This window comes from Rhamphochromis sp. 'chilingali' (genome assembly GCF_963969265.1).
Source record: "Rhamphochromis sp. 'chilingali' genome assembly, chromosome: 7".
Classification (NCBI taxonomy): Eukaryota; Metazoa; Chordata; class Actinopteri; order Cichliformes; family Cichlidae; genus Rhamphochromis; species Rhamphochromis sp. 'chilingali'.
Genome location: NC_137934.1, coordinates 37466199 through 37489204, shown reverse-complemented (window position 1 = coordinate 37489204; position 23006 = coordinate 37466199). Strand labels below are relative to the sequence as shown.

Below are 23006 nucleotides of genomic sequence, written 5' to 3'. Positions count from 1 at the left end.
CTCCTTTGGTCATTTCAGAATGGAAAGGAGCCAATGGTCACAAAAACTGTCACAAAGTGATAACGGTAACATAATTGGCAGATATATTAACATTTTAAGAGCGTAACTTCTCTGTAATGTACAGCAAATGAACTCTATTGATTTCAGTGACTGCTGTGCCTCAAACATTGATGCGGTGCAATTACCTGGAGATTGGTACTGTATTTACCCTAGCACTTAGAAATTACTGACCCATGAATAAACATATTCCCCCTACTTGTTCTGGAATATGTGCTTCTGTTTTAAAATTTACACTTTAACAAACAAAGATATGGAAACTACACGGTTGTTTGTTTGGTTTTTTAAAATTTACTTTTTACTGCTTTGGTGAAGAAATTTGTGGAACAAAAAATGATTTGAAGGCAAATGCTTAGAGTGCTCACTTTAATCAACATCGAACTATTATGATGCATTTTTTTTTTTTTAATTATTATTATTTTTTTATTCTTTTGCTGTTACAGTTGTAAATGCTCATAAGAAACATGGCTGCCATTTCAAATAAGATATGGGAATGTGTAAATGAGCCCTGTAAGCCAAACAGAGTTCTCTGTTATATTAAGGGTCTACTAATCAAATCAGTTTGTCATTTAAATAAGAGGATAATCTTTTATATTTTATTTAATCGTTTTTTAAATTGATTACATTAATCGTTCTTGCTCACTTTTGCAAAAACTTTGTAGCATCTGGATCAAGCCATTGAAAAACTGGAACTTAGCTCGATGTCGCAAAATGCGAATTTCAGCTTTCCAGTAGGTGGCGATGATGCGCCTTTCAAGTTGGTTTGAGATTCAAAGAAGAACAAACCGACCAATTACACCAGACCTGCAACTTCAGAAGCTTTCCTCGAAAACAAAAACATACATGAACGTTTTCTCCAATGAATCCCTGTTAACGTTAAATTAGTCCGCTTACATTTAGGAGCAGTCGCGTTTTTAAAGTAGTTTTTGCATTAGCAGTACTTCTGGGAGAAGTACCGCTAATGTTAGCAGGCACACACGGGCTAGCAGTGATCGTTTGTGGACGTTAGCTTGGGTGTATTTTCTGAGGCTGTTCGTGTGTAAAGACTTCTTTACGTGAAATTATGGGGCTTTGTTACTGAAAGATTGTAGGTGTAGCAGCAGAAAATGGAGGTGTCTGTTAAAGGTAAGTTCAGGATTTAAAGCTAAGTACACTGTATGTACTCATGTACTACTTTTGAAATGCACGTATACGAAAAATAAAGTTTTAACGAGATTTTTTAGACTTGTTGCCTTGTTTTATCCCACAAAACTGAATATAATCTTTAATGGTAAACTAGTTAGCAAACAATTGTAGGCTGAAATCTAAGGAAAGGCTTACCCTGCATGCAGGATAATCCCAGTACTGTGATTTGAATTGTTCTGCCACGGCTGGATGTTGTGTGGTTTCCTAGGAAAGGCCAAGAGGAGGCACCTGAATGCAGAAGACTGTGATGGACTGGGACAAAGAGCAGTCCTCACCCGGCCTCACACCTTTAACCAGAGGATGGGCAACCGTGATCCGAACCGGGGGCTTTACCCCAGGACACCCACTAAGCGGCCAAAGTTTGGTAATGTGGTGTAAAGCTTTTATTACAGTGTGGTGTGAGAAAAGGAACACTGAGCATGTGACTTGGTAAATGTTAAATGGACTGGTTCTTATATAGCACTTTTCAACTCTATATGAGCACTCAAAGTGCTTTATACAACTAATTAATTCACCCAATCAATAACTGTTAAGTGCTGACTGCTTAACAGATGACCTGCTCTACCACGTGAGCTACAGCCACCCCAGCTTCTTTGTGTCATGTCTTTAGGAGGAAGACACAGTTTTTGTAGTGGACTGTAAACCAAGCAGTCAAGCTCTGATTGAAGTGCACTGCATTTAACTGTAAATTTAATGCAATTTTAAATATGAGACCCAAAGATATGTTGGAGCAAGTAAGGCTGAAAACCACCAATAAAACTATCAGAGATCGGCAAAGACCTTAGAATTTGATAAATCAACACTTAGCAGCTCAGTGACAAATGAAAGAACACAACAGACAACCTTACTAAACTAAACCAATGATTTATGGATGTATTTTTTGCCTTTTGACAAAAAGTCTAAAGAATCAGATTATAAATCTTTGTCCTTTTTCTCTTAGCACCTGCCACAGGAAGTCCTTCTGGGAGACAGAAGGGTATCAATGAATTTTTTTCTGTGGCGAGAGTCCTCAGCTCCAGTCCGCACAAATCCTCCCTGCCTTCCACCTCCAAGGAAGAGCCAAGAGCTGCAGAAGAAGAGGAGGATGAGGATGACGATATCAGCCTGTTGGCTGTACCTTTGGCACCACAGCTCAGGGTAACAGAGGAGGAGGAGATCGATGACAGTCTTTTAGCTGCTGTGATGATGCCAGAGCCTGAGGCAGGCGAGGAGGAGGAGATTGACGATGCCAGCCTGTTGGCTGTTGAGATGATGCCGCAGTCTAAGGTGAAGGAAGAGCAGCAAGTGGATTATCTGGAGGGAATGACGGCTGAGATGTTTGGGAATGATGATGAATTTGACCAGTGTGACATTGATAATGAAGAAGAGGAGGTGGAGGCCCTTCCCGATGCCCACTTTGGGCTCCTGGGCAGCAGAAGCGGCTTGCTGAAACCCCAGGGCTGCATGGACGACCTTCCAGAGGAGGTGCTGAGAGAGGTGCTGTGCCTCCTACCTGCCCAGGACCTGTACCTCAATGTCAGGCTCGTTTGCCATCGCTGGAGGAACATCGTCCAGGACAGCACGGTAAGATGACACCAAACAACAATCGCAAAATGAGCACGTGGAGCGAAATGTCAAAGTCATGTTGGATGTGCTTCTCTTCACAGTTTGTGCCTTTCAAGAAACAATACTATCGCTACATGATGAGAGAGAGGCATACAGAGATGGAGATCTGCTCCATCCTGAGGAACAGCGGTATAACAGGGCCAGCACCTTCAGAGCACAGCATACGAAAGCTAGTTGTGTAAGTTACTCTTTCTTTAATAAGAAAAATTACAAAACAGTTGAAGTTCTTGTAAAATGTCCACCACATGAAGTCTCGCCTAGAACTGCAGAAAATTATTCATGTATTTCTGGTTAATATGATTCCAATATGACTGTTTTTGATCTGACTGGGAAGGTTGGTTTGGGAAGTGATGCAAGTCTCTCCTGTATACGAGTTGCTGTGGCCACCCTCGCTGTAAAAAAAAAAAAAAAAGTGTAAATAAGCTGATCTCACATTGTGTGTGTGTGTGTGTGTGTGTGTGACTGGAATTTGATATCAATTTCTCATTTTTAAAATGTCACTCTGTGTGTTTGTGTGTGTTGTCTTTATTATCAGTTTAATGGCTCAGCATAAGGTTGGAGAGCGCTTGAGGCCAGATGACGTTCTGGAGCGTGTAAAGAAACATCGCCTTTTCCCTCAAGCTGAGGCCTCCATCAGACTGCGTATTTCTGATGTTCAGAAGCACTTTAACCTTGGAATTACTGTATGACTCACTCATTAATACATAAAAAATGCCATGTGATCATATAGAGACAATCTGAGTTTTAAAGTGTGTCCACAATGGATCTGATTTCCAGGGTCCTAACCCGTATGCAGCCATGGCTGTCATACTGATCCTGAGTGAGGGTGTTGGTGATGTGCAGGCCTTAGTGTCTCTGCTCACGGGCTGCATGTCACACTCGGCCATCACAGAGTACCTCTGCCACATGGCCATGATGCTGCTCGCTTTAGAAAGGAACAAAGTCACTGTCAGTAACAGGTAAGATGAATAACGAGTAGCAATCCGGATTTCTGTTCTCATCATTCGTCACACTGTTTGTTTTTCTTTTTTCTGCCTGCTCAGGTTGCATTACAACATTTACTATGTCCTCCACCTGATGGAGAATGGCCCGTTCCCTGTCAGCTCTCCACAGAGCAGGTGAGGTCAAAATATGTTAGCTCTGTAATACCGATACAGGGACGCTAAATATCGATATTTTATTCAATACTTTGAGAAGACTGAATAAGAGCGGCTCAGCAAGCTTTCTTTCTGTATGTGATTTGAAGCGTTTCTCTTGTTGTTGCAAGAATTTATTCCAACTGATCCTATAATTCTCAGCAGTTTCAGTCAGCTCTGGTAAACTCTCATTAGGTGAAGCCCATTAACCGATTAAGATAAGAAGAACTTTGTTTATCCCGAGGGAAATTCTTTTGTCGCAAACATGCTCAATGCAACAAGAGAAAAAATGAGCGCAGATAAAATAACATAACTATTACTACAAGTAATTATGACAAGTGACATAATGTTAGTGCAATGAATAAAGAGAGTAGCAGCATATGATGGGGGGATGAAACAAACATTCAGTAACATACAGGTGAATAATATTGCACAATCTGAGTGAGAACAAAATACAATCATATTAATCCTAGAAAATCATCTACCGATGAAAGAAGAGTTGTACAGTCTTATTGCCACCGGCAGGAAGGATTTCCTGTGGTGGTCAGTTCTGCATTCAGAGGCGATGAGTTTTTTTTTTTGTTTGTTTTTTTTCCTACGTGTGCTCCAATGGCCCATCATGGAGGCGTAGAAGGGTTGTCCATGATACTGAGACACTTTTCTAGCATTCTCCTCTCAGACACCTCCATCGGGTTCTCAGTCTGACACCCAGGACAGAACCAGCCTTGTTCAGCCTGTTGCTATCAGCTGTCTTCACCCCACTGCCGCAGCACAAAGCTGCAAAGAACACAACATTCTCTACCACAGAGTGATAGAACTTGGTAAATATTTTCCTACAAACATTAAAGGACCTAAGCTGCATCAGTAGGAAAAGCCAGCTCTGGCCTTTCTTGAAGACAGCTTCTGTGTTCTTGGACCGTCCAGTTTACAGTCAGTGTGTACCCCCAGGTACCGGTAGTCCTCAACTACCTCCACAACAGCCCCTCTGATGGTTACAGGGGTAGGAGGAGGAGCATGCTTCCTAAAGTCGACAATCAGTTCCTTTGTCTTTGCGATGTGGGGGATGGAGAAGATGGGAAGAGCTGGGGGGGGGAGGGATGGAGAAGATGGGAAGAGCTGGGTGTGGGGACAGGAGATGCAGGGCAGTCAAACCTATTGAAGTGCAGATTTAGGTTGATTACGCATTCAACATCCCCATCCATCCACACACCTCTCTTTTGTCTCAGGCCAGTAATGGCCCACATTCCCTTCCACACCTCCCTGGTATTGTTTTCTTGGAGTTTGCTTTCCAGCTTTCTTCTGAGGGACTTGTTTCCCTCAGCAGTCTTGGCTTTAAGCTCCTTCTGCACACATTTCAACTGTTCTTTGTCACAGTTTCTGAAAAATCTCTTTTTCTTGTTTAGCGTAGCTTTGATGTTACCTTGGGTAACAAGGTTTATTGTTGGGGAAGCAATGAATGTTTTTTTTTTTTTTTTGGGAACCACATTTTCCGCACAGAAGTTGCTATAGTCTGTAACACAGCCAGTCAGATTGTCAAAATTGTCCCCATGAGCATTACAGAGAACATCCCAGTCCGTTGCCTCAAAGCAGCCCTGCAGAGTCTCTTCTGTCTTCCTTGTCCATCTTATAACAATTTTTGTGACTGCAGGTTGCCTCGGGATGATAGGTTTGTAAAAGGGCTGGAGGTGGACAAGGTTGTGATCAGCCCTGCCCAGGGGAGTAAACAATGATGATTATGACGAGGGAAAACTCTCACGGTAGATAATATGGTCGAAGACCAATTGCTAACAGTTCAGTATGTTTATTACGCACAGCCGTCCTCACCTTAACGTGACTAGAGGAACACCAGCGGTTGTTTACATAAAGAGCGAGTCCTCCTCCCCTTATACCGTCATAATTACTTGCAAGTTGCTTAAACCTTCCTTGATGGAGGTTCAGTCCTTTTCTTTTTTTTTTCTGGATCTAATCATGTTTCAGCTCATGATGTTTGTTTAACGGTCTTAAGAGGGATTCAAACTGCAGGCCAAACTAATTCACTGGAGACCATTTTTTTCTGATTGATTTTTGCTTATTCACATAATAAACTAACAGCCAGTGTGATTTTCTTTTTTCTGAACTTGTATATGTAATATTCAGCAGACATTTAAATAATTAGAGCTGGACTGATGCTTGAGGAGTTTTAGCACTTTTTTTGTTTGTTTCTGGTGTCTCTGCTAGGCGGCCCCAGATCCACCTCACGCAAGAACAGCAGCAGATCCTCAGCCACAATATCCAGGATGACCACGTGGTTAAGATAATAGCATTTGCAGGTACAGTAAAGAAGTGGAATTGGAGACAGTGCCCTTACATGAATCTTTTAGGCCAGCCAGAGTATGTGTCACTGGCCAGTGGATTGAATGTTTATAGAAGAACAACACTGCAATATCCATTTTTATTAACTTTTCCCATTCGTTCCCATTGCGTGTACTGTCTGCACTAAATACGTTTAATGCTATAGGATTTGAGACATCACCAGGGGGCGCTCTTTCTCCTTTATAACACCTTGGTAAAATGGGTCTAATATGCTCATTTTTATACGCTCATTTCTTTATGTTATAGCTGTGGGATTGCCCTGGAGGAGCATTACATGATTACATGAAGCCTTTTAGCCTGAAATGAGCCCTTTTACCTCCGGTCTCTTTAAGGTTCTGCAGCAGACAGTGGTATAAAGATGCCGTCAGCCCGTAGGGAACATAGATGTAAAATATGAATCTTTTGTCATCAGTGCAGCTTGTGTGATGTAGGCTACATTTGCAGATGACGGGTCTTTGTGTCGTAGCTTCATTAAAGGTCAGTGCTGTGTGACACAGGTACTGGGAAGACTACCACACTAGTGAAGTACGCTGAGCAGCGGCCGGACCTTCGCTTCCTTTATGTGGCCTTCAACAATTCTGTGGCTTCGGAGGCACGCCGCCGCTTCCCCAGGAACGTGGACTGCAAGACCGTCCACTCGTTGGCCTATAATGATGTAGGGAAGAGGTGAGAATCAGAGTTCTCAGATGCTCGTGATGGCAGGCCTTCGTTTTAATACTATCGTGCTCTCTTCTCTCCCTTTCAGATACAAATTCCGTGACAAGCTGACCTTTAACATGAAGGCTTTCGCCATCAGTTCTGTTCTGCCCAAAGGCCGCGGTGGCTTCACCAAGGCCAAAGTGGTTATGACAACCCTCAATGCCTTTATGGCTTCTACAGATGAAACCATCACTATAAGACATGTTCCCAACTCTCGTGTGACTAAAAACAACTTCCGCAAGGATATAGATCATGATGAAAAACTGGTATAAACGTTTTAAAGTATATAAAAGATCGGCGCTGTACCTATGAAGTAAATTATTATGAAGCTACATCTAAAGTGTGTTTTGTGTTATCATGAAATCCTTGTTTCAGTTGGTCGTCCGTGATGCACAGAGAATCTGGAAAAAAATGAAGGATCTGAATGAGAAGTCAAAAGATGCCTATTACATGACCCACGATGGTACGCCAACTGTGAAATGAAGAAATATAATTATGTTTACTACGTTGTGTAAAGAAATGATGGAGGATCCCTGGAACATTTCATTCCCAGGTTACCTAAAGTTATGGCAGCTCCAAGACCCAAAGCCTTGCTTGTCGGGTGCATACAATGCTCTTTTCATTGATGAAGCCCAGGACTGCACTCCCGGTACTGAAATACTCCCACAGGCTCACATGTTTGCAGAAAAGCAAATCCTTGATGATTTAGCTCAGCTTTTATGCTTTCATGTTGTCCACTGACTGTTGTTTGTTTTGTTTCAGCCATCATGGATGTGCTGCTGTCTCAGAGCTGTGGGAAAATCCTGGTTGGCGATCCTCATCAGCAGATCTACACCTTCAGAGGAGCTGTTAATGCCTTGAATGTTGTTGAACACACCCACATCTATTACCTCACCCAGGTACACACAACTACCCAAACACACCGTGGTAAACGTGGACAGAAAATGCATCAGATGTGTCAAAGTTGACAAATACAGCAAAAGAAGAAAGATGCACTATACTGCCAAAAGTATTCACTCACCCATCTACATCATTGAATTCAGGTGTTCCAGTCACTTCCATGACCACAGGTGGATAAAATCACCCAGGCATGCAGACTGCTTCTATAAACATTTGTGATAGAATCGCTCTCAAGAGCTCAGTGAATTCCAGTGTGTTACCGTGATAGATGCCACATGCTCCTCGCTACTAAATATTCCACAGTCAGATGTTAGTGATATTATAACAAAGGGGAAACGATTGAGAATGACAGCGACACAGCCATGAGATGGTAGGCCGCATAAAATCACAGAACGAGGTCAGCAGGTGCCGAGGCCCATAGTGTGCAGAGGCTTTCTGAAAAATCAATCGCCGCAGACCTCCAAAGTTCATGTAAGCTTCCGATTAGCTCAAGAGCGGTGGGTATAGAGCTTCATGCCTGAGCAGCTGCATTCAAGCCTTGCATCATCAAGCGGAATGCAAAGCGTTGGATTAGCCCCTTAGTTCCACTGAAAGGTACCCTTAACGCTTCAGCATACCAAAACATGTTGCACAACTTCATGCTCCAAACTTTGCAGGAACAGTCTGGACCTCAAATGTGCTTTTGGAATAATCATCAAAAAGAATGTTTTTGTTCCCATAAACACACTCCTACATCTTGTAGAAAGCTGTCCCAGAAGAGTTGAACTGTTGAATTTGGGATCTGTTTATATGAAAGAGGAGGCATCAGATACAGTCTGGTGACATGTAAACAAAGCTTAAACTCAGCTTTTTGGCCATCCGTTTTCCATTTTAGCACAGTGCGACCACACCGGCAGTTTCCTTCGGCATGTTGTCAGTCAGTTTGGAGTTCCAAGGAAAAGTTAAAACCTTAAATCTAGTAGTAGCTAATATTAGCTAGTAGCTCATAGTCATGCACATCAGCAGTTACAATGCACATCAGGTTGCAGTTGAAGAAGATTAAAGGACATGTGACCATCTCACTCATTCAGCTTAAACGTGGGAGATTGCAGCTTCACTTGGGCTGATTCTTCCAAATATTCCAGCAGGAATTATGATGTCACTAGGAAAAACTGCTATCAGTTTCAAGTAGCATGTTATCTTCACTTAACCTGCTTATGTTGGCGTGTGTCAAGTAGCTGACTGACACCTGCAAGCAGGAAGACAACTGCCTCGTGTGCATCTTTTCCTCCTCTCACCCTAAATAAATCTGTCACAGCAGATGGCCGCCCCTCCCCGAGCCTGGTTCTGCCAGAGGTTTCTTCTTGTTAAAAGGGAGTTTTTCCTTCCCACTGTCGCCAAGTACTTGCTCATGTCGTATGATTATTGGGGCTTTCTCTGTGTTATTGTAGGGTCTTTACCTTCAAATGGTGACTGTTGTTGTGATTTGGTGCTGTATAAATAAAATTGTATTGAAGCATGTTATAAAGTTTGCAGTTATACTTTCCCCTGCTATTCAACTGTAAATTCTAAATGTCTTTATTAAAAAAAAGGATCAAGCATGTATAATCTTTTTGCTCCTATTATTAAACCTTCATGCCATTTATGTTGTCCAGAGCTTTCGATTTGGTGCTGAGATTGCCTATGTGGGTGCCACCATCCTCAAAGTTTGCAAGGGAGTTCAGAAAATTCTTGTCGGAGGAAACCAGAAGGGTAAACTCTTCCTAAAAATGAAAAAATATGTGGTTTTTCAGAACCAGTTTCAGTTTTTTAAAGACTTGAGCATAATTGATTTTGACTGTTTTATTTATTCTGTAGGCGGGGTGTGTGACAATGCTGCAGACAGAGTCGTTGAGGCTGTGGGGGCAGGTGCATGCCAAAGCCGAGGGAAGACAGCCATCTTATCTAGGTGCAATTTCGGCGTGTTTAGTGAAGCCGTTCGACTTACAGATGCAAATCCCAGCTGCAGGCTCCACTTCATTGGCGTGAGTGTGTATCCACATATAATTATACGAAGGGATGCGTTACGTTGCGGGTTAAATTTGATCAAAAATGAAGACTTTATTGTTTGTTATCAATGTATGTAACGTTTAGAAATCAGTACCTGATATTGATATTTTCCCTCAGGATATAAAGAACATCGGGCTGGACCGTATCATGGATGTATGGCACCTGCTGCAGCAAACAGGGCAGCAGCTCCAAGAAGGAGAACGAAGACCTCACTGTAAGAATAAAATGATACACAGCAATGGAATATAGCATTTCTCATAGCATGAGACTATTGTGACAGGAGTATATTTGTGGTATATTTGCTTTGCCAAATAAATAAATTGTATGCATGTTTTAATCCATCTGCTCTCTTTCAAACTGCATTGACCACTTTTTAGACCATCTGCTCCATCTTCTGATTGGAGTGGCTCTATAGCTTGCCATTGATACCAGAGCCGAACATATCTTACCAGCCACTGTTAGATTGTGGGGACTGAAGGTGGCTGTTTAGCAGCAACTTTCAAAATCCTAATAATCATATTGTTGCTTTGTTTAGGGGAAGAAAAAAAAAGTAAATAACAAAGTGTATCTCTGGCCCATGAAAAGAAAGTTTTTATTCTGTAATTATAATTTATTTCCTTTAGGTAAAAGGCTTTTAGTGCTTTCAACAGCTTTGTTTGTGTAGGTTCAGTCATCCAGGTCAGGCGCTTAACTTGAAGGTAATGGGATTCATTTTTTAGGTTTCCAAAGACGTTTCACTTCTCATCTGAAAAGTTTTGTTCAGTTCAAAAGATTTGGTGGGGAGTCCGGTTCTCAAGCACTTTCATTTACTGTTTGTTTAAAAAACTCATGAAAAGTTCCCAAATGTGTTTTGGAAGTTCAGGTATTCAAAGATCCATGAGGTAACATCTTTCCTCTGATTATGATCCAAATATTAAAGATGTCCACGAAGTCCATAACCCTGCAGTGATAATCAACCTTATTCATACTCCTCCTTTTAACCACGATCAGGACATATTTAATAATCTCTTTATTTCCGTTGTTCTGTGCTGTGTTATTGCTCTAGTTTTACAAATGAAGTAAAAAAAGGAAAAACAGCGTTTCAAAGAACTCAAACTTCGGACACTAATGTTGAACTTTCTCTGCTTTCAGACATCAGGGACCCCCTGATCCGCTCGTTCGCCTCTCGTCGAAGTGAGAATCCCTTCTTTGCTTTCAAAAAATATGTTGAACAAACAGAAGATAATGAACTCCAAGCAAAGGTGACCATCGTGGAAAAGTATCGGAAACGAATCCCCGAGCTGGTGTCAAGACTGAAGGCCTGTTCTGAAAACGACTTATGCAATGCAGGTACACACACACACACACACACACACACACACACACACACACACACACACACACACACACACTGCATTATCCACAAAGAAGCCTGGAAAAACAATAACTTAATAAAGTGACTTCAGTTACTAAAAAGAATTTAATTTATTTTTTTTTTAACCTTTATTTAACCAGGAAGATCTCATTGAGATTAAAAACCTCTTTTTCAAGGGAGACCTGGCCAAGATAGAAACACTTATTCCTTTCCTCAAATAAGGATGGCAAATGTCTTTTTGGGTATCAAAAGCGGGATTGATTTTAGAAGTTAAAATAATTTTGTGTTTGCTGAAAAATGAAGAAACGGCAGCTCAGTTTTTTTCCTGATTCTTGCTTGTTTCTTTAGGTTTTACATTCACTGAAAAACTGGATTTTGTATTTCCGTTTAGAACGTAGTAGGATACGATGTAACTACAATAGTGAGGAATATCGTGTCGTGGGAGGAAAAAAGACAACTTCTGCTTTCTACATGGTGCTATTTTAACCACACTCATAAAAAATCCCCTTCAGATTTTTGCATGCAGCCAGATTCAAATGTTTGTACAGCATTTCTGGGGAATTCAGACTTTTTTTTTTTTTTTTACTTTGGTGGAGCATAAACATCCATTACTTCATTTTTAGCTATTCTTGAATTTGCTTGTGTTTGCTGTCCATTTGAAAGCTCTGCTTCCAGTTCCACTTCAGTTTTTGTTTCATGATGACATAACATAATCACAGACTTGCTTCAGATTTGTCAGCTGCACATACATGATGTGAATTTCCTGTTAGTGACGTAGATCGACCAGTAAATTGAGAGCTTCGCTTTTACACTCAGCTCTTTCTTCACCATGATGGACCGGTACAGCATCAGCATCACTGCAGCTGCAGCCCCAATCCGTCTGTCGAACTCCCGCTCTCTTCTTCATCATTCGTGAACAAGACCCTGAGATATTTAAACTCCTCCACTTGGGGCAGAAACTCGTCCCTAACCTGGAGTGGGCGCTGCACCCTTTTCCGGCTGAGGACTATGACCTCAGATTTGGAGGACACAATGTACCCGTTTTCTGATGGGTACATTGGGACTTCTTTCATGTGGTTGTCATGTTTAAACAATGCTCAGTTGTTGATAATGGACCCAAAGGTGTGTCAAGAAAATCCTCCCTATATCACTACACTACCAGTACCCACAGCCTCAATGCACAAAAGTTTATTCTATTCATCTGGACGTAGCGTTTTCAGTGCGAGAAACGTTTTGTCACTCATCCAAGTGACTTCTTCAGTCTCAGCTCACTGCGGGTTTCCCCAATCTTATAAAAAGTACAGTTGCAGTCACTTGGATGAGTGAAGAAACGTTTCTCGCACTGAAAACGCTACGTCCAGAAGAACAGAATCTTCTTTGGGATTTACTTATCTGGATGACTGAGCATGAATCAAGACACAGCCTGAATGGTTGACAGAAGGCAGGATGGATCCTTTCATGTTTTTCTTTTTTTTTTTTTTTAAACTGGCAAACTGACTCCCAGCTCTTATTTTGTCCTGCTGCACCTTTGATTTCAGTCAGTTCTGCACAGTTCCTCTCTTTAACTGCATGTACATGTGAAAGCTCCTGAAATATGAATCTGCATCCAATAAAAACTTCTACCCTGGTTTGTTGTGTTGGGGTGGTCAGTACAGACTCCATCACAGTAAAATACAGTGGATTTGTTCTAAATAATTTGAAGATGATTCCAAATCCCTTTGCTGACTCATTCACATTAACCTTATAGTGATGTCTATAAATCTTCTCGTGATGACTTCATGCGTCATGCCAGGGGCTTAAATGACATGGATGACAGCCATCACTATAACCACTGCCGACACTCAATAATTTTCTATGTGTTTAATAATTTTTTATTTAATTTGATGCTGATTTGTTGAAATTGGAACAAGCACCAGGAAGTGAAGCAAGAGAAAAAAAGCAGGGGACTCGTCGTCTTCTTACTCAGTGACAGTCTTTGTCTCTCAAACCTCACCATCAGCAACTATAGACTATTTATTTTATTGTTATGGAGATGTTCACATGAGCTGGAACATCTTTTCTTTTGTCTCTCTTTTTTCTTTCAGGATTAGATGACTTTAATTGTCTGGAGGATGGAGTCTTTCTTTTAATGAGTGTTGTTTTTCCGCTCTGTGTTCTGGCTCTCCTTCCAGACTTCATAGTTGGAACTGTCCATAAGTCTAAAGGTCTGGAGTTTGACACCGTGATGGTCACTGATGACTTTGTCAAGGTTCCCTGTTCTAAGCACAACCTGCGCCACAGTCCTGAATTCTCATTTGGTATGTTATGTTTTTTGGGTTGTTGTTGTTTTTTTCTTGGACCTTTTTATCACGAGTGGCATGAAGCACGTCTAGTAAGGAGGATGATTTCTACCTGAAAGCGGGAATGTTGTTTAACTGTTGTTGTTTCTCCCCCCGACACACAGCTAAAATTCCTGACGATGAGTGGAACCTGCTGTACGTGGCTGTCACTCGTGCCAAAACGACTCTCATCATCACAAAAAACATCCGCCGCATCATCACAATGGCTGGGGTACGAAACTCTCACTGTGCATCTCACTTCTTATCCTATTGCTGTGCAGTTTCAGTAACGCCTTCACATGTAAACCTCATAATGGCATCGAAACAACACGGTCATGAGAATAGATGCACTTCATTTAAACCAAACCTTGAGAAATGACTGTGACAGCAGTTACAGCATTAAACACAACCTGGAGCACATTTAAAAGAATGAAGAAATGAGAAAATTTAAAGAACGAAAAAAAGCTGCCCCTTGCTCTCAACTCGGGACCCGCCCAGCTTCACGTTGTCAACCCTTTCGCCTATTGACGCTTGAAGCCACACAGTGTCGTTGACTTCCTAGTTTCAGATTACTGCAATGCTGCTTCTCCCTTACTGTGTGTCCCGTAATTTCCAGTAAGTGGCACTGAGGGTGGTTTGGATCCATGTGTTTTCCATTATGATTCAAAGACAGAATTTCCTCCAAAAATTACTTTTCAGCACATTTTACACGTGGCAGTACAGTATTCAGGACAAAGAAGTATTTCTTTGCAGTAACATGACCAGGTTCGCATGACTTTCAGTCCAAAAATGCATCAATCCCTCTGCTGCCTTCCGGACTGAAAAACCCCAAAGCCAGGTACAGAATGTGGCCGGGGAAGTTTAAATGCAGCTCCAGCTCCATGAAACAAACACAGTTGTGCTGGAAGTTTCCATACACTCATCATGGGCATGACTGTCATAATTATGTGGGTCTTTTTGGGGGGATTTCTTTGAACTATTCTTTTTCCAAGGTGGAATGATTACACAGCAGATATTTTTAATGACTTCCAAAAACAAGAATTGGGAAAATTAAATGGAGAATTGTAGATTTACAAAATTTGGTCATGTCTTTCTGAGCGATTTCTTAAAATCTGTACGTAAGTACAAGATATTCAGATGGGTCACTCCTTTCAGGATCTGGAAGACGACCCAAGCTGATTACAGGATTTATTCCAGGCAGCAGATCTTTCAGTGTGAAAATAAAAAAAATAAATAAAAAAGCAATGAAGTAGAACAGCGACTGCTATAACAGGCAGCTGTGCCAACAATTTAAAAAAAAAAATATTTTTTTAATACCACTTCTTGACAGTGATCACTGTTTGACAGTATATACAAACACTAATCACCCTTTCCTCAATACAAAATATAATATAAGAAGGTGCTCAGTGTTTCCCTTTTGTCAGAGGAAAAAAAGACATGACTTGCTGGACACTGAAAGTTTTTCCTCATCTTTTTTTCTGACTGTTTCTCCACTAGTTTAGCATTTAGCTAAGCTAGGGTCAGCATGAGGAGGTACCTGGGCCCTACAGAGGTTGCACAGGTAGTCCAACTCTTTCACATGGGACATCAATGCATGTCTTTGCCAGAAGGTTTGCTGTGTCTCCCAGCACAGTCTGAAGAGCATGGAGGAGATTTCTAGGAGGGTTGTTACAAGCGTGAAAGGGTGTGGAGAAGCCATGGAGAACACTGTGCTTCATCATCAAACGTGGCTGGTTTGGTGGTGCAAATTGAAACAGCCTGCAGCATCATTTTCTTCACTTTGATTTTCAAGGTGTCTTTAAATTCAGCCCTCTGTGGGATGATCATTTTCATTTCCATCAAATGATGTGACATCCTTTTGTTATTTTCAAATTCAAATTCAAATTTTATTTGTCACACACACACAACCATACACAGTATGACATGGGGGTGAAATGCTTGTAGCTGTACAATGCCCGACCATTAAATGACAGAAGAAAAGTTTTACAATATTTACAATTTACTACAAAAATTTACAAATTAACTTAGGAATTTACAGTAAAGAATGTGCAAATAGCAGAAGAGATTATAAAGATAAGGATTATAAATTATAGGAATTATAGGAAATGTGTGGTGGTGCGTGTGGTGACGTGTGTGAGAGTCCAGTCTTATAGTGACGTGTTGGGAGAGTCCAGTCCTACACCTGGTTCAGGCCCCGAATAGCCTGGGGGAAGAAGCTCCTCTTCATTCTCTCTGTTTTGGCCTTAAGGGAGCGGAAGCGCTTTCCAGACCTCAACAGTGAGAAGAGTCCATTGTTGGGATGGGAGAGGTCCATCATAATCTTCCTAGCTTTGGACTTGCACCGCTTGGTGTAGATGGACAGCAGGTCAGGGAGCTCTGATTGAATGATGCGTTCTGCCGAGCGCACCACCCTTTGCAGATCTCGTCTGTCCTGCTTGGTGCTGTTCCCAAACCAGGTGCAGATGTTTGACGTCAGGACGCTCTCGATGGTGCAGGAGTAGAAGTTCTTGAGCACCTTCAGTGGCAGATGGAAGTCTCTAAGTCTTCTGAGGAAGAAGAGACGCTGACGGGCTTTCTTAACCAGGGTGTTGATGTGACAGGACCATGACAGGTCCTGAGTGATGTGGACACCCAGGTATCGGAAATTGTCCACTCTCTCCACTGGCGTGCCACTGATGATGGGGGTTTGTAATTCCTCGCCTGCTTTGTAGTGAAGTCCACGATCAGCTCCTTAGTCTTGCTGATGTTTAGGAGGAGGTTATTCTCCTGGCACCAGGTCTCCAGGTTCCTAATCTCCTCCAGGTAGGCCGTCTCGATGTTGTCGGAGATCAGGCCCACAACAGCAGTGTCGTCAGCAAACTTGACAATGGAGGTGGTGTCGGATGTGGCTACACAGTCATAAGTGTACAGTGAGTACAGCAGGGGGCTTAAAACACAGCCCTGAGGCACTCCAGTGCTGAGTGAGATGGAGGGGGAGACTTGTTTTCCTACCCTCACTGATTGGGGTCTGTCTGTGAGGAAGTTGAGGATCCACTGACACAGTGATGAGCTGAGTCCTAGATCCGTCAACTTGGTGAAAAGCTTAGAGGGAATTATTGTGTTGAATGCTGAACTGTAGTCCACGAACAGCATCCTAACATAATTCCCTCTGCCAGTGTCCAGGTGACTCAGGGATGTGTGGAGCAGGTGAGATATGGCATCGTCTGTGGAACGATTATTATATTTTGTTCCCATATCAGTATAGATATCCAGTATGATTTTTTTTTTTCTCATTGATCTGATGTATTTTGAAAGCACTGTATTTGTTAATTAGCATTTCCAGTGACTCAAAGGACTTTGATTTTCAGCCCCTTATATTTCCAGTACAGCTAAACTAAAACGTTTTCTGTTTAGGGAGGTTTTATCAAGCTTTGATTATCTTTTGTAAACATAGACTGTTGCCTGAACTCCACGATAAAGTTTTCCCATTGTAAATACAGCCCAGTCGGTGTACAGATGTTGGGAGCCGAGTCAGTGAGATCAGTTTTTGCAGAAAGCCAAACACAGTTTAAAACACACACTCTAAAAGGAGTGGTGGGGAAATTGCATGGCCATAATAGTCTGCTGTTGTTGTCTTTTCTTTTTGCTTCTTGGGTGGTTGTTGGATTCTGTTTGGGGAGGGGTATGTGGTAATGACACCTTCACCTCAGTTTTTTTTTTTTTTTTTGAAAAAAAAAAAGTGCACACAGAGTTTGAAACTTTGGTAACACAACAGCAATGAAGTTAATGCTGCCATCGCAAGTGCAGTTTACGTTTACAGTTTACCCTCTGTCTCCTCCTAGATGGTTTAAGGATTTTATATATACGTGTGATGGTTAAGGAAACAGATTCCAATACGATAGCAGCTTTAAACAGTGAAGGAATCTCCCTGAAGCAAGAAGAAACAGAAATAGCTGATCATGTTTGCTCTGCTTTTATACTTCCTGTGTTTTCTCAAGTGGCTTTCACTTCTCTGTCTATAAATTACTACCAAAACTTATGGGCCCTGTATTGTTTCTTTTTCATGGAGTGTTGTTACCACGGTAATTTCAGTGTTCATCTGGAGGACGAACTGCACCCACTGCACCACCGTAGGGTCTCACCAAGAACTTCATCTCGATACCTAATGGGAGTCAGGGTGCTTTTGCCTAACCTGTAGAGGTCTGTGTGTCCCTCGATGGATATGCTTCCCAGACCATCACTGATCCACTACCAAACTGGTCATACTGAACAATGTTACAGGCAGCATAATGCTCTCCATGGCTTCTCCAGACCCTTTCACGTCTGTTACATGTGCTCAGGGTGAACCTGTTGTTATCTCACAGGGCATCAGTGGTAGAACTGCCAATTCTGATATCATATGACAAATACCAATGCCAGGCAGTGAACACAGGGCCCAGTAGAGGATGTTGGGTCCTTAGGCCACCCTCACAAAGTCTGTTTTAGATTGGTCTGAGACTGAAGTAACTGCCTGTCTGCTGGAATCTTCTCCATTCTCTTAGACTGTGCTGGGAGACACTGCAAACCTTTTGGCAATGAAAGATAATGATGTGAGACTACCTGTGCAACCTCTGTAGGTTCTAGGTATCATATCATGCTGCCAGCAGTGACGCTGACTCCAGCCAAATGTAAAACTATTGTCAGAACGGCCACCTTATAGCTGAGTCACTAAGACCAGCTACTGTTACTATGGGCATCTATTCGTTTTGTTCTTGTACATAGACGATTCTTTTCATGTTCAGCCTTGTGAAACTCAAAAGCTAAAAGTTGTGCCACATGTAGTTTGACATGGTTTATGCTTTACGAGTATCAGTGCACATCACAGCAACAGCTGGGTGACACGGGTGGGCTGGATCTGGCTCATAGGTTTGGTTTTTAGCGTGCGCGCTCCCAGACTGTCTATCAAATGTCCTGCTCCTTGTATTCCAGGCGGTTTTATCCATATAAATGAAACTGTCTGCCATTTCTCACTGTTATCTCTAGGAGTACTTTTTTAGGTCAGAGATGCCCAGTTCCCTACTGAAGAGCGACCAGCCTCTCCCATGCTCCATCGCAAACTGTCCCAACTGCATCACCCCAGGCTCAGCCTTCATCATGTGCCGACAGCAGATGCGATGTGTAAGACCCTTCTTTGATGTAAAGGATAATATTATAATATAAGAATATTATTTAATTCTTGTTTCTACTTTTGCCCTCCTGCAGACCGATGGGTTGTCTCAAGGCGGGCCGCTGTGTGAGAAGTGTGTGTGGACCCGCGTCGGGCCCATCGCCTTCCTCATGACCGAAGACGTGCTCTCAATGGCCGAAATCCCACAAAGACTCGACCTGCCGGTCCATCATGCATTTTTCCTGGAGCTTTTTTTCTAACTGCTCGTCTTTAAGGAGCTACAGTGATACGGTCCGGTCGGGAAAATAGATCGAAATGCTCAAAGCAGGACACAGACAACTGGGGTTAATGTTTAGTTAAACAGACCGACTACTGAAAAAGTATTTTGTCTGTTGTGATTATTTTTATACTTTTTGTATAATTTTTGTGATTTTTGAATTGGAGAGTAGAGCCTCCAGCCTGTGTGACTATTAAAAAAAGTTATACTACAGAATAATTTGTAACTTTTTGCAGTTTTTAAGAATGGTCCTTGTTTGTAATCTCATTTTGTTTTGCTTTACAAGCCCATCTGGTTTGTGTTCAAAAGCAATGACCGATAATTATAACAGGAAACTTCAGTTTCTGTATTGTTTCATCAAGTTTAGTTTTTAAACTTAGAAGTTAAACAACTTCCAGATGGCTGGTGGGGTGACAGAACAAATGTGTTTGCATGCACTAGTCTTAACTGAAAAGCTGTACAAGTTCCTTGAGTTATGGAAAACAACAAGAAAGACAGGAAGAGCAAATGTTACTTAATGACGGCAAAATGTTGACATATTTCAAGTGAGGTTACTGTGGAAGTGGTGTTATCAGTGTCCACTTCCTGCTGCCACAGTCTGAAGTTTGTTGTGAGATACGAGACTGCAGTGATCTTATTTGCAGAAAAAGAAAGCTGTAAGCTCACACTCAATACATTTAACACAACTTGTCAAACATGAGGCTTGGGGGCCAGATCCAGCCTGCCAAAGACTCCCAACATGGCCCACTGGAAAGCTTTGGATTTCATACATAAACATAAGTCATACATAAACATTTAAATGACAAAACATGACACTTACATGACCCTGGTTTAGTCGGACAGCCCTTATTTAAACATCTAGCACTTACGCCCAAAGTAATGGTACGTATTTAGTCATGATGTGGATATCAACCTGAAGCACCGCACAAACAACTTTTTTTAGTTGCCATCATATGAAGGTCACAGTTACAAATGGAAACACCTGCTGTAATATTAACATTTTCCGTGATACTAAAGATATATATATATACAAAGAGGAGACTTTCAATTTCGATCTTTAGATTTTCTCAGGAAGAAGAGCAGGTGGTGCCACAAACATGTTTTGCCTTGTTTTTTTTTTTTTAAACTTTATACAGAAAACTTTGGCGTGCCGCTGAGCAAACTGAAATTATCTCTATAATCTATAATCTCTCTTGGTGGTTTTAACACAGGAAATCAGTACCCTTGCAGACATATTGCGTGCAAAGAAACACACCTATAGTTGGCTGAAAAAAATATAGCAGATATAAGAAGCAAAGGTACGTTAAAAAAATATAATTAACATCCCAAGGCTACAAAAAGTTTTGCTTCAAATGCACTTATAGGGCCTCATTATGCAGAATCACGGATTGGCATGCAGACTGGACCACAGGGATCAAACCACCAACCTACTGATTAGCTGATGACCTATAATATCCACAAGGAGAGAGCTCTTCAGCTGACGAGAAGAATTTTCTAAGGAGAAGGACTTTAACACACCACAGATTTCAGCTATCATCAGAGAGCCTTAATTTAAACAAGCTGTCCCTAAATGCTTTTAGGTCATGACATGATGAGGAACAGGAGTGTAGGCTGATCACCTCCACCTTAGAGCAAGGGAAAAAGAGAAGTGAGAGAAGGCAAGAACAAAAGACAAGAAAACCTTGAGAAGCCCAGACACTTCCTAGATGTAAAAGTCTGGTACATTTCAGATTAATTAAGTGCTAAATAAATCAAAGGATGCCGTTCTGTTTCTTGACTGGGTATCAGTGGGGATAAACATATTTGGCTGGTTCAATAAAGAAACCAACTGCTGGCTGTTTGAACAAATGTTTCTTAAAGATATGCAGCTCAGCAGGAAGAAATTCCATCGCTTGATGATTTCATCAGAGTAACTCACAGATATGTTTATGCACAAGCCAGAGTTTGCCTAGAGGCAACATACCAGTTTGATCTGGTTTTGGTACCGTCACGGTAACAGCCCCGTGTCTGCTAATAGCGGAATCAACAGCTCTGCTCCTCGTATATGTGAAAAAAAAAGTGTAACCAAGTTGATCCCAGTTTGTAAAAGGGCAGATGCTACAGCACCAGAGGCACGCTTGACCCAAAGGAATGTCATCGTTAAACTTCCTTTGCGCAATTCTTGAGATCTGTCAAGACAAAACTTCCATTTTCAGTGTCTTCAGATGTGCAATTGATTCAATTCAATTTTTCAATTCAATTTTATTTATATAGCGCCAAATCACAACAAAAGTCGCCTCAAGACGCTTCATAGATACAGAGAAAAACCCAACAATCATATGACCCCCTATGAGCAAGCACTTTGGCGACAGTGGGAAGGAAAAACTCCCTTTTAACAGGAAGAAACCTCCAGCAGAACCAGGCTCAGGGAGGGGCGGGGCCATCTGCTGCGACCGGTTGGGGTGAGAGAAGGAAGACAGGATAAAAGACATGCTGTGGAAGAGAGACAGAGGTTAATAACAGATATGATTCAATGCAGAGAGGTCTGTTAACACATAGTGAGTGAGAAAGGTGACTGGAAAGGAAAAACTCAATGCATCATGGGAATCCCCCGGCAGCCTACGTCTATCCATCCATCCATCCTCATCCGCTTTATCCGGGGCCAGGTCGCGGGGGCAGCAGCCTAAGCAAAGAGGCCCAGACCTCCCTCTCCCCAGCCACCTCCTCCAGCTTATCCGGGGGAACACCAAGGCGTTCCCAGGCCAGCCGAGAGATATAATCTCTCCAGCGTGTCCTGGGTCTGCCCCGGGGCCTCCTCCCGGTGGGACATGCCTGGAACACCTCACCCAGGAGGCGCCCAGGGGGCATCCTTGTCAGATGCCCGAACCACCTCAGTTGGCTCCTTTCGATGTGGAGCAGCAGCGGCTCTACTCTGAGCCCCTCCCGGATGGCCGAACTTCTCACCCTATCTCTAAGGGAGAGGCCAGCCACCCTTCGGAGGAAGCTCATTTCTGCCGCTTGTATCCGCGATCTCGTTCTTTCGGTCACTACCCACAGCTCGTGGCCATAGGTGAGGGTAGGGACGTAGATCGACCAGTAAATTGAGAGCTTCGCTTTTACACTCAGCTCCCTCTTCACCACGACGGACCAGTGTAGCGTCCGCATTACTGCAGCTGCAGCCCCAATCCGTCTGTCGATCTCCGGCTCCCTTCTCCCATCACTCGCGAACAAGACCCCGAGATACTTGAACTCCTCCACTTGGGGCAGGAACTCATCCCCGACCCGGAGTGGGCACTCCACCCTTTTCTCAGGCCTCAGATTTGGAGGTGCTGATCCTCATTCCCGCTGCTTCACACTCGGCTGCGAACCGTTCCAGTGCGAGCTGGAGGCCCTCACCCGATGAAGCCAACAGAACCACATCATCCGCAAAAATCAGAGATGAGATTCTGAGGCCACCAAAGCGAAAGCCCTCCGCTACTTGGCTGCGCCTAGAAATCATTGACAGATAGAGCTGGGTGTCATCTGAATAGCAGTGAAAATGTATGCTATGTCTTCTAATGATGCTGCCTAAGGGAAGCATGTATAATGTAAACAGAATTGGTCCTAGCACTGAACCCTGTGGAACTCCATAATTAACCTCAGTGTGTGAAGAGGACTCTCCATTTACATGCACAAATTGGAGTCTATTAGATAGATATGATACAAACCACTGCAGCACAGTACCTGTAATACCTACAGCATGTTCTAATCGCTCTAATAGGATATTATGGTCAACAGTATAGAACGCTGCACTAAGGTCTAGCAGGACAAGCACAGAGATGAGTCCACTGTCAGAGGCCATAAGGAGATCATTTGTAACCTTCACTAAAGCTGTTTCTGTGCTGTGCTGAGCTCTGAAACCTGACTGAAACTCTTCAAATAAACCATTCCTCTGCAGATGATCTGTTAGCTGTTTGACAACTACTCTTTCAAGAATTTTTGATATGAAAGG

The 23006-nt window shown here is 42.4% G+C and overlaps 1 protein-coding gene across 1 annotated transcript; it reads left to right on the top strand.

The window, feature by feature from the left end:
- The first annotated feature begins 388 nt into the window (after nt 1-388).
- On the top strand, nt 389-19274 carry fbxo18 (F-box DNA helicase 1). The gene is made up of 21 exons (XM_080886104.1): nt 389-1182; nt 1451-1606; nt 2183-2805; nt 2889-3025; nt 3383-3530; nt 3625-3806; nt 3891-3965; nt 6201-6292; nt 6833-7001; nt 7081-7300; nt 7410-7497; nt 7588-7683; nt 7797-7933; nt 9569-9665; nt 9771-9937; nt 10080-10176; nt 11094-11291; nt 13488-13613; nt 13760-13866; nt 18636-18770; nt 18855-19274. Exons 1-21 carry the CDS (start codon nt 1164-1166, stop codon nt 19017-19019), a joined length of 3234 nt encoding a protein of 1077 aa, XP_080742230.1. The 5' UTR covers nt 389-1163; the 3' UTR covers nt 19020-19274.
- The last annotated feature ends 3732 nt before the right edge of the window (nt 19275-23006 follow it).

What these genes read in the sequence shown, in the direction of transcription:
- fbxo18 (XM_080886104.1), top strand. An exon ending in CACTAAGCGGCCAAAGTTTG is followed by an intron (nt 1,607 to 2,182) that starts GTAATGTGGTGT and finishes TTTTTCTCTTAG; the next exon opens with CACCTGCCACAGGAAGTCCT. An exon ending in GCAGGCTCCACTTCATTGGC is followed by an intron (nt 9,938 to 10,079) that starts GTGAGTGTGTAT and finishes ATTTTCCCTCAG; the next exon opens with GATATAAAGAACATCGGGCT.